At 44.7% G+C, this 12391-nt stretch overlaps 1 protein-coding gene across 1 annotated transcript in view; it reads right to left on the minus strand.

The window, feature by feature from the left end:
* Nucleotides 1-12391, minus strand: part of CFAP61 (cilia and flagella associated protein 61) — a 226504-nt gene that overhangs the window by 40092 nt on the left and 174021 nt on the right. Inside the window, exons 24-25 of the mRNA XM_084888800.1 lie at nucleotides 11253-11344; nucleotides 3816-4021 (exon numbers count right to left, since the gene is read on the minus strand). Of these exons, the coding sequence (XP_084744926.1) occupies nucleotides 3816-4021; nucleotides 11253-11344 (298 nt within the window). The remainder of the gene's footprint in view (nucleotides 1-3815; nucleotides 4022-11252; nucleotides 11345-12391) is intronic.

Here is a 12391-nt window from a genome sequence, read left to right on the forward strand (position 1 = left end):
CACCATGTGCGGCCTTATAAACATAGTGCTAAACGGCATTGACTTTCTCTAGTCAGCCACAGAATCAATTCAAAGAAGCCAAAAGAAATGGATACTTTTTAGAAAATCATATATATGTGGCACATTTTTATTTTTTATTTTTTACTAGAGGCCCAGTGCATGAAACTCATGCGCCGGTGGTGGTGGGGGGTCCCTCAGTCCAGTCTGCACCCTCTCACAGTCCGGGACTCCTCGGGGGATGTCCACCCATGGTAGCGCACTGACCACCAGGGGGCAGCTCCTGCATTGAGCATCTGCTCCCTAGTGGTCAGTGTGCATTATAGTGACCGGTCATTCCGCAGTTTGGTCGATTTGCACATTAGGCTTTTATTATATAGGATTGTTGACACTATTACCAATGTTCACCACACTGTGGTCAGAGTCTATGGGTTATGTTAATAATAGTGGCCCAGTGCACGAAACTGGTGCACAGGGTTGGGGGTGGGGGATATCCCTCAGCCTGGCTTGCACCTCTCCAATCTGGGACTCCTCGGAGGATGTCCTACTGCTGGTTTACAGGGAGTGAGCCGAACCCGGCAGTGGAACATACCTCTAGCAAGCTGGGACTTCTGGCTCCTAATCGCTCACCTGCCTAACTGCCTGACTGCCCTAACCACTTTGCCTGCTGGCCTACTTGTCCCAAACTGCTCCTCATCGCTGGCCTGCTTGCCCCCAAATGCCCCCCCACCAGCATGATCACCCCCAATTGCCCCCCTGCTGGCCTGCTCACTTCAAACTGCCCCTTCCCCGCCCCCCATCCCCGCTGTCCTAATCATCTCCAACAGACCCCCACTGATGTCCTGCTTGCCCCCAACTGGCCCCCTTGCTGGTCTGCTTACCCCCAATGGCCCTGCCCTCCACCAGCCTGAGCACTCACAACTGCCGTCCCATTCTGGCCTGATCACCCACAACCTCCCTCCCCCTTTGGCCTCTAATTGCCTCTACCTCAGCCCCGTCACCATGGCTTTGTCCAGAAGAATGTTCGGAAGGTCTCCTGGAAGGTCTCCCAATCTAATTAGCATTTTATTAGTATAGAGTCCTGGTGCATGGTTGGGGGCCGGCTGGCTTGCCCTGAAGGATGTCCCAGTTCAGGGTTAAGGTTCCCTTGAGGTGTGGGGTGGCCTGGGCAAGGGGCCTGTGGTGGTTTTCAGGCTGGCCACGCCCCCATGGTGTGAGGATCCCAGCTGGAAGGACATGACCAGCCTGGGTGAGGGGCTGAGGGCTGTTTTCAAGCTGGCAACACCCCCTTCAGGGTGGGGGTCCCCTCTAGGGTGCCTGCCCAGCCTGGGTGAGGAGCTGATGGCTGTTTGCAGGCTGGACAAGCCCCCTGCCCCAAGTGGAGACCCTTACCCCATTGGAATGTGGCCAGCCTGGGTGAGGAGCTGAGGGCTGTTTCAGGCTGGCCATGCCCCCTGGCGATCTAGGCTCCAGCCCCTCCTTTTTTTTTTTTTTTTTTATATTGAGCCAGGGCCACCTGGAAGCAGGTATCTGGGATTTATTTATCTTCTATAATTGAAACTTTGTAGCCTTGAGCAGAGGCCAGGGCCAGCCAAGATGGGTGGAAAGCTTGGCTTCCTCCATTGCCGGGGGCAACCCAAGCTCACTCCAGCTCTGTGGCCGCCTCCACCTTAGTTGGGTTAATTTGCATACTCAATCCTGATTGGCTGGTGAGTGTGGCTGGTAAGTGTAGCAGAAATACAGTCAATTTGCATGTTTATCTTTTATTAGGGTAGATGTTCTTTGCCTTATCCCTTCACCTTTTTTCATCTAGTTTCTCATGCCATCCTCCCCTCTGATAGGTATCAGACTATGCCATGTATCCATGCATGTGTTTCTAATGTTTGTCAGTTTACTTTTAAAAAATATTTTTTATGATTTCAGAGAGGAAGGGAGAGGGAGAGAGAGATAGAAACATCAATGATGTGGCTGTCTCCTGCACGCCCCCTACTGGGGATCAAGCCCACAACCGGGCATGTGGCCTTGAGTGGAATCAAATCTGGGATCCTCAGTTCACAGGCTGACGCTCTATCCACTGAGCCAAACCAGCTAGGGCTGTCAGTTTATTTTGTTCATTAGATTCCATACCTTAGTGAGATAATATAATATTTCTCTGACTGGCTTATTTCACTTGGCATAATAATCTCCAGGTCCATCCATACTATTACAAAAGGTCAGAGTTCCTTCCTTTGGGGGGGCCTTGTAGTATTCCATTGTGTGAATGTATCACAGAAGAAGCCAAGTTGAGACTGGTAGGAAGGGCAGAGATCAGAAAGGAGCTTGCCCAGAGAGGCATGAAGCCTAAACCCCAGCTCGGCTCCCCAGCTTGGAGTGCCAGAGCCAGGAAGAGGGGCCCATGTAGCATCCAGCTGTGACAAGCAGCAAGGTTTCAATTTCCCACAGACAGGCAGAGCACACAGGAGATACAGGCACCCTCTTAAAGGGCCCACACACAAACTTTCTTTTGCAGCCCATGACCCTGGGCTCCAGTGGAGGGAGAGCAGTGCAGACTGAAGTTGCCTGAGGTGAGTCTGGGGGTTTGTGGCTTTGGAGAAAGAGGTGGCGAACAGCCAAAAGATATCGTATACCATCCCTGTCATCACTTTGTTTTAGTGGAAATAGATGAAAATGCTCTTTTCTAAGCACCAGACTATATCCAGAAGTAGCCTTCCTAGAGTGGTAGGATAAACAAGTATTTTAGAATTTAAAAGACCAAGATCTAGATCACCCAGTCAAACCAACCTACCAGTGCAGAATTCCCGTAACAATATCTCAGACAAATGGCCACCTTTCCCTGCTTGAGCGCAAGCTGTGTGGAAGACAGCTGGGGTGATGAATAGCATGTTTGTGGTTGTGGAGTTCTCACCAGGACTAAGTGCTTCCCTATCCTGTTCCCAGAATACCTCTCAAACTTCTGACCACTGCTCTCACCAGCCCTGGCTCAAAGGAACTCGAACTCATCGCATCCAGGCCCATCCATGGCGTGGAGCCCGTGCATGGGTGCATCTGGGACTCAGGCCTGTGTGGTGGCTATGAGAGCTATGTGTGGCTACTTCTGGAGTCCATGCACTTCCCCATGTAACTCTCCACGTTCAATGCTAGTGCTCAACGCTAGTGGTCAGATGTTATTTATTATAGGAGAACTAGAGGCCTGGTGCACAGATTCGTGCACCAGTGTGGTCCCTCAGCCTGGCCTGTGCCCTCTCACAATCCAGGGGATGTCGGACTGCTGGTTTTGGTTCTATCCGTGCAGGCCCTGGTGGGGATTGGGCCGAAACTGGCAGTCCGACATCCCCTGAGGGATGTAGTAAGGTGCGAAGTGGCAGGCAGCCAGGGAGGAGCCCAAGCCTGGGCCAGGCAGCACGCTGCTCCAGCTCACCCCTGCCTCACTGTGCCTGCCGCTGCTGCTCATAGTGCTGCTGCTCATAGTGCTGCTGCTCATAGTGCTGCTGCAGAGATGGTAGAGGCTCATGCTGCTGCAGCCGCGCTTGCCAGCCATGGCATCTGGTGCCCTCCAGTCAGTTGAGTGGCTCTCCCACTGTGGGAGTGCACCGACCACTAAGGGGAAGCTCCTGTTTTGAGTGTCTGCCTCCTGGTGATCAGTGTGCATCATAGTGACTGGTCGCTTAGGCTTTTATATAGATAGATGAAATCTCTGCCACTCTAGCTTCTCTCATGAATTCCTGTTTTGCTATCTGGTGCATCACAAAAACACAGCCTTCATTCATAAGACACTAGACATGGCATTTCCCCTTAGTACGATGCACAATCCGCCTTACCTGTAGAGATCAGTGATCATCTTGTCGTCAAACCGAGCACACAGGTTGTTGAGGGCTTGCTCATGCTGCCCGAACAAGCGGATGTAATTGGAGGTAGGGAAAGGCTCCTTAGAGAGGCATGTGATGGTCTCCACCATTTTATAGTTGTTAATATGAATTCGGAAATAAGTGCCTTTTTTTGCTTTACCTGTTATTATTTCTTCACCCTGGAAAGGGGTGGGGGGGTGGGGGAGGGTAGGAGAGAATGGATCAGAAAAGAAAAAAAAAACATTAGAAACATTTCTGAACATTGGAACTTTATCATAGCAACTAATTTTCCAAATGTAACAAACTAGGTTATATCTTTTGACTTGTTGTAAATAAATGTAGCAGATATTGACTAATCTCAACAGAAGATAGCTGTGTCCGAAGGCACAGACTTGGACTTAATGACTAATTGTTCCTCTGGTTATTTTAACCTTTGATTGCATCGTTAGGAGTTTCTAAATTAGTTGCTAGGTTACAGCCAATTCTCTAATCCTCAGCACCTCACACAGCTAATATGTGGGGCTGGGCTCACTCTGCTCCGTGATGTGTGTTAAGACTGCTAATTTTCATAGTTTTTCACAGCACCGTTTTGAGAAAAACTCCTAGTCAAAAACGATCAGAAAGAATTTCAGCTTTTTCAAGTTTACTTAAATAAAGGAAATGAGTAAAAGGTGAATGTCTGACAGCTTGGATTGGAAAGGTTTGACTGTTTGGGAAGGCCTGTTTCAAGTCTATGGAAATACACATACACAGTCTGCAGGCCACCTTTTCGCTTGCAATTGTCAATGCCTTATGTCCCCTAGAAACTGGCTGGCACTGCCATAGAAGCCCAGATGACAAGGAAAGATGCCACTCGATTCCATGTCACCACCACCTTTTCTATGTCAGCCCCTAGTGACGACTGACCTACTGACCAGGACACACTCCTCACAGGCTCAGGCAACCAAACTGAGAACCCGTGACAGACAAATAGGTTTTGTTGATGTTGGATGAACCTTCCGTTTACCCGCAGACTCTGAACGTAGACTCATGGTCACACTCAATAAATCTTTCCTGAGTGCATATAGATTTAAGGTTTTGCTCTGAACTTGAATGTGGCATTTATAAATCCAAGGCAAGTTGGACTACACTGATCCCAAACATTGACTTGGTCCCGGACATCCCCTGGGGATTTTGTCTAAACAAGGACACACAGTTTAAGTAGATTTTTAAGATATATTGAAGCAACAGGTGGGTGTTTGGATATCATATTGCAAAAACCCGAGAAGGTACAAGGTGAGGTGTACAGGAGGAATATTAGGTAAATCCTAGGCCAGTCTCAAGTACGTGTGAGAAATTGGGTATTTGGGGTGGGAGGGAGAGCAAACATAATTTAGTAAAAGGCTTGGGGGGTGCAAGCTGCCCATCCTTCATAGAGATGGATGGATACAGAGAGAAAATCTACCTGCACAGCAAAGAATTAAAAAACAATTCAGCAAGGCATTACCTAACAGAACAATGGTACATCCTAATGATAAGGTACAGCACATCCCCTGTTGTAAACTATACTTCATAACAGGGCAATATGTTCACAGTACATTTTATACTGTAGAAGCAGATAATTCCTTTTTTAATCAACATTTTAACAAATGTCATTTCTGAGGTTGGGAGACTGGGTCACTTTTGTTGTTTCTATTTCTGTTCATTTGACTACGTGGCATTTCTAGTTTTTAAACAATGACTACCACTTCTAAAATGATAAGTCATTTTTAAATACTCTGGCTGTGCTGTGGCAACGAACTGGACTTTTGATGAAAAAAAAAATGAGAGGAAGAGACATGAAACAGAAAGCAGAAGAAGAAAGAGGGAAGGAAGGAAGGGAGAGAGGGAGAGAAGAAGGAAGGGAGGAGAGGGGAGGGAGGGTGGGAGGGAGGGGAACTGTGACTGGATAGGGGTTGTCCGGAGAAGAGTTTGGAAAAAGCCAGCTTGAGCCAGACTTTCTGGTGTCCTTATCTAATTGCCCCCTTTACCCTTTGTTCTTGCTACTGCATTTCTCTGGTCCCAGATCACCTCACACACTTTTATTTTTATTTTTATTTTTTAAATATATTTTATTGATTTTGTATAGAGAGGAAGGGAGAGAGATAGAAAGCTAGAAACATCGATGAGAGCGAGTCATCAATCAGCTGCCTCTTGCACACTCCCTACTGGGGATATGCCCGCAACCAAGGTACATGCCATTGACCGGAATCAAACCCGGGTCCCTTCAGTCCCCAAGCCGACGCTCTATGCTCTATCCATTCAGCTAAACCAGTCTCGGCCTCACACACTTTTAAATTCAGATCTGTTTCCTCGGGAATTCATATACATATACATATATATATATATATATATATATATATATATATATATATATATATATAAAAAATAACATATTATACATATTATATATATTCATATATTATATATGTAATATTATATATATATACATATATATATACATATATACATATATATATTTATAATTGATTTCAGAGAGGAAGGGAAAGAGAGAGAAAGAGATAGAAACTTCAATGATGAGAGAGAATCATTGATCAGCTGCCTCCTGCACACCCCACCCACACTGGAAATCCAGCCCACAACCTGGGCATGTTTCCCAACCAAATGGGAATCGAATCATGACCTCCTGGTTCCTAGGTCGATGCTCAGCCACACCATCTGGGCATCCTCAGGAATTTTTGACTTCTCAGATGGAGCAATGAACACACCAGGCTGGGGCATTTGGCATCACAGAATAATCTCTGGCATCAACTCCATCACAGCAAACACTATTTCTGAATCAAATACACGCAGACCAGGAGAGTCAAGAATGTGCCCTCCTGCACCTTTCTAACACCTGGCGCAAGGCTTAGACACCATTTGAGTTGGTGCCAGCAGCTTTAGGCCGGGAAGCCCCTTGCAGTAGGGGTGCCTTAGAAAAGCTGAGTGAGTGCCTGCGGAGGGGCATGCCCTCGCCGTGGTGGGAGGGTGGCTGGGGGTCCAGGAGAGAGGGCCCTGTCAACAGCTTTGGCACAGTTTTAGCACCAAATGTCTCCAGGGTTCACCAGAGAGCAGAGTCAGCCATCCCACAAGGTTATGACCCCTCCTCCTTACAATTTCTTTACGTGAATGAATAAGAAAGGGAACCCGGGCATCAAAGGGGCACCCCATGAGATGTGCCCATGTGGCTGACAAAGTTTTGACCTAGCAGCCTTTCACTAAACACTCCACTTTCCGCTCACAAGGACCCTGTGTAGAGCGGAGATGGTTTGGGCCCCCGTGAGGTGGAGCCCAATGAGGCTGCTGGCCAACAGCAAGGAGTCTGAGCAGACGTGCCCTTGGGTGTCAGGCAGGTCCAAGAGGGCCGCCTTGTCAGCATCATTCTCAATGACTTCATCACAATCTGTTTGTTTGGGGGCTTTTTTTTGTTTTTTTGTCTTACTTTTCTAAAATTGAATTCTAATCTTTGGGTTGCTTCTGTATGTTTTCACACATCATGGCTATGAGGGCTTAAAGAATGTAAAAAGTGGTCACACTGCAGAGAAAGAAATGACTTGTGCTATGATGGCTAACGCTAATTTAAAAAGTAATTGCGTCCACTTCATGAGATGTGACATTCTGTTAGCTCAGTGGAGGTGGCGAGCGTTCTGTGAATTTGGAGCACATCAGTATTTTTGTACTGACATTAAGGACAATTCACCTACACATGGGCTTCTCAGACAGATTAGCATTGGAGGGCCAGACCCATCTACATTTCTTGGGTCATTCCTGTATGGTGGCTCACAGATTGGGAAAATCCTGCCTCTCCTCACAGAAAGTCGCTCCACTAATGAGAAGGCAGCTTCCAGCTCTGCCCTCCCATGAGGGAACCCAGGAGTAATGACGGTGGCTTCACACACTTTCTAATTCTGGGGTGTGTGTCCAGTTTCTCCTTTTATATATGTAAGCAAGTTGTTAGGAAATTTGGATCTTGAATTTAAGATTTTAGTGATGTAACTGGTTCTGGTGTGTTTCTTTTTCCTTCCTTTGGATACAATCACCCTTTCAAGTTCCTTTATGATTCTGACAAAAGTTGGGAGAGAGCTCTGGAATTTATGCCAAATGGAAGACACGGGATTAATCAAACTTAATGTGCAAGAAATTGAGTTCCCAAGTCTCGTGATAACTGCACAATTTTAAATTTAATGGCATTCACAGCAGAACTTGTTGTGACAAATTCCTTTACTCGGTGGTGTATAGCCAACGAAGCATGTGGACTGGAATCTGTAAAGATTACCTCATTACGGAGATGACTTGAGGTCCTTTTTATTCCTTTTGTCAGATTACCTCTCTGAGAGCTCATTAATTAATAAACTACTAATTTAAACATTCCAATTCATGAGTGCTATGGAAGTCTGAAATCTGTACTACATTTATGGTAAAAATAGTAATTTCCTTTTTTTGGTGAAATATTGTTCAATAGCTCCACCCTTGATCAATTGGCTATATTTAGGTGGCTGCCTGAGAATTTTGGCAACAATTCTACTTCATCAAATTAATCCCAACTCCAAAAGATTGTCATGAAACCTTGCTACATTTTTTTTTCTTGGAGAATAAAAAGAGAAAAAATCTGTTTACATCTACTGAACTTATTAAAAAAGAGGCACACCGGGCAAAATGGTTCATTAAAGTCAGGGATCCTGTTCACATACCATCATAATGGCAGCCACAGAATCTATGCCAGTGGCATTCTTATTAAGACCCTCATTCCCTAAAAATCCCCTTTGGCTCCTCCTCTGACTTTATTCAGAGACAACCCTGGTTCATAAATAAAGGACACAGCGTGTAGGAAATCACAGTGTCCTTGAAGAATCTGGCTCTGTCTGAAACCACGTCCAGTATTTTTCTGCTCTTGAACATCTTTGGCTCCAGTTACTTATTGACGATGACCAAAGTGCGCAGCCTCTGAACACGTAATCTGGGCTTCATCCTGTTCATGAAATACCCCATCTCATCAGTGGCAGATTGTATTCTACAAAGATGGCCACCCATCCCTCATTGTTTTCTACAATAAGACCCTGACACTCTTCCCACTGAGAGATGAACTCTATGGCCCCTCTCCTTGAGTCCTGGTGGGCTGCGACTGCTCCAACAGAGGGCGTGAAGGGGGTAGTGCTGTGTGACTCTTCAAGGCCGGTCATGGGAAGCAATGCAGCTTCTAATTGCTAGTGGGGACACTTGAACTCAGAGCCCTAAGAAATCTGACTACTCTGAGGTTACCAGGCTATGAGGAAGCCCGGGTCACACGGACAGCTCAGGTGTGATGCTCTGGTCAGCGCTCCCTGTGTTTGAATCATTCCAGCCCTTCAGAGGATCCAACCATTGTGTTGGCTCTAACCGTCAAGTCCAGACATAGTGGAACAGTGACAAGCCCTTCCCACTGTGTCCTGTCTGAATTCCTGACCCATAGAATCTGAGCAGGATCAAATGGCCGCTTCGTTTCTGTTACATAGCAACAGAAACTGGAACATCATTTGCTTCGATCCTTTATTTGTAAGAAAATTTTTCATCAGACCACATGTAATAAGTACCCCTAAAAGAGTCTGGGAGAGGCCCAAGGCAAATAAGGTTTAAACACAAAGCATTTGGCCTTTCCCCAGAGGAAAAAGATTTCATTCTTTATATAAAACTATGATCAACAACATCCACCCCTGATGGGTCACCTGTTTTGTTCCTAAAAGGCAGTTTTACTCTATATGTAATCCCTAAGAATCCCAGACACCCAGGGAAGTTGAATAACTTCTCCAAAGCCCATGGGAAGTATATGGAAGAGCTGGGATTCCAATTTTCTGAAGGGAGAAGGGTGAGGGGCCAAGAGTGTGTACAGTTTGAGTTTGTCCCACTTTGGGGAATTTTCCAGTAGTATCCACTTACATCTCATTGACAAGAACCTGCCACAGGGCTGATTCTATTCTCAAGGAAATCTGGGAAATGCGATTACTGTGGTCATTGTCATCAATACCCCAAAATACTCAGGATACGAAAATGGGAACAGAGGTTACGTTGCCAACTTCCAGTGTCTGACTCACTGACAAAAAAAGCAAACATGACACATCAGAAAGAAAACCCCCAATTGACCACAAACACCCCTTTTGGACCATCTGTCAGAGTATCTTATTTAAGGAGCTTGACAACTGACCAACCACACGTGTCCTTCTGGTTATCTGGAACCCAGGGATGTCCCCTCATTACACTTCTGCATCTTTTGGATGGTCCTTCTTGTGTAATTTAGGGAGGGCAGGAGAACAACAGGGTTTCATGGGCATTCCAAAGCCTATGCAATTTACTTGCTATGTTGCCATGAAGGTAATTATTTTAGTTACCTATTGCTGTATCACAGGTTACCTCAAAACTTAGTGGCTTAATGTCCTTCAATAGGTGAATGAAGAAATTAACTATGATATATTCAGATAAAGGAATGCTATTTAGCACTAAAAAGAAGTGAGCTATCAAGCCATGTAGCACAAATATATATTACAAAGTGAAAGAAGCAAACGGGGGAGGGGGGGGGAGGGAAGTGGAAGAGGGTATAGAGGGATAAATGGCGATGGGAAAAATTAAATTAAATTTGAAAAAGAGAAGCCAATCTGAAAAGGCTACATACTACACAATTCCAACTATCTGATATTCTGGATAAGGCAAAACTATGGAGATAGTATAAAGGTCAGTGGGTGCCAGGAGTTAAGGGTGAGAGTGATAAAGAAGAGGAGCACAGAGGATTCTTAGGATAGTGAAATACTCTGTATGATACTGTAATGATGGATACATGTCACTATACATTAGTCCAAACCCCTAGAATATACAACTCTAATGTAGACTCTAGACTTTGGGTGGTAATGATGTATCAATGTAAGTTCATCAATCATAACTAATGTACCACTTTGATTGGGGATGTTGATAATGGGGACAGTATGCATGAATGGGAGCAGGGGTAGATGGGAAATCTCTGTACTTTCCTCTCAATTTTGTTTTGAACCTAAAACTGCTCTTTAAAAAAAAATCTATTAAAAAACAATTAGTGGCTCCAAACAATAAGCTTGCATAAAATGGGAGTGGTGCAAGTTAGAAGCTGTAATATCTTTCATCACCTAACACTGGAAGTCTCAAACTGTCATTTCCACAAAATCCTGTTGGCTACAGAGGTCAGCCCTATTCAGTGTGGTAGGGGAGCACACAGGGGCATGAATACCAAGAGGCAGGAGTCATTGAGGGCCATCTTGGGGACTGGCAACTGCGGTGGCTTTCTGAGGTATGAACCAATACATTACACTAAAGATGTGAACAAATAATTTTCACCCCTGTACACAAAGTGTTATATTTGAAAGATAAAGGAAATTTAGAAATAATACTTACATAATCAGGCTGGGCCATTTGTACCTCCAAGAGAGATGGAATGCCAGGCTTGCTGATATGCAGATAATGGTAAGACCCAGGAAGAATGCCTCCTATAGGAAATGGCAAGTTTTCCACATTTTGATTTAGTTGTTAACAAGGTAGGTAACATGTTAATAAGGTGAGTGAGCTTAAATAAGTACTACAGGACAAATGGAGATGCCTAAATGGTGTATGCTACTCAAACATTCCCACTAAAGGACTGGGATGGTAGGGATTTACTTAACAAGATCAGTGTGAATGTACCATTATACCCTGTAATATAGCAACAGTGCTCCAAGATGATGTGCTAAGCTGATCCTGTGTATCCTTTGATTTCTCATGATTCCTGTTACTCTACCTGCCAAAGCCAAACCAAGACCTTTAGAGTCTAAATGTTGCAATGGTTTTCCCCAGCATGCCTCCAATATTAAAAAAAAAAAAAAAAAAAAAATTCTAAAAGTTTTATAAGGAAAATAAATTCTTGTTCAATGTTTTAGAAAACCATTATTATCAAACTATTAATATTTCTAGTTTGTCCCAGAAGTATGAGCCTGACCTAATTCTGGTCTCTGATACCCATCCCTTCTCTTCATCTTTCCCACGTTCTCATCGAGAATGAGAATCAGAGCAGGCCTTCTCTGAGGCCATTTAGATAGATAGAAAAAGATAAGCTCTGGAATATAGGGCTTTTGTCTCTTTAGTCTAATGTCTATTTACTGGCTTAGGGTCTAGGGGGTCTATGGATGGTTTTGGGTATTAGTCCTTTAACCTTTTGGAAGTAAACAAAAGTTTGTAAGTATATGCACTTTTTTCTAGTAGAAGATTTATAACATTCAAAGATACTATTTCCAAAGGTATTTCTCAATTCTCAAACATATTGTAAAGAAATCCTGTATTACTCATATGATCTTCTTAGAGGTCAACAAGGCTTAATAGATGAATGTGACTGTTTACAGCTGCAAATGGTTTGGCTTATCCATCCAGATAGCAGCTAAGGCCTGGGATGCTTGGAAGGGTCTCTTTATCTCTGTACTTATAGTGAGAATGAAAGTTTGGGAAGATGTCAAAGCATTGTGCCATTATGACCAGTTGTGAGTAACTTCTGGGCAAGTCACTGA

Source organism: Pipistrellus hanaki, assembly GCF_964339955.1.
Source record: "Pipistrellus hanaki genome assembly, chromosome: 6".
Taxonomy (NCBI): Eukaryota; Metazoa; Chordata; class Mammalia; order Chiroptera; family Vespertilionidae; genus Pipistrellus; species Pipistrellus hanaki.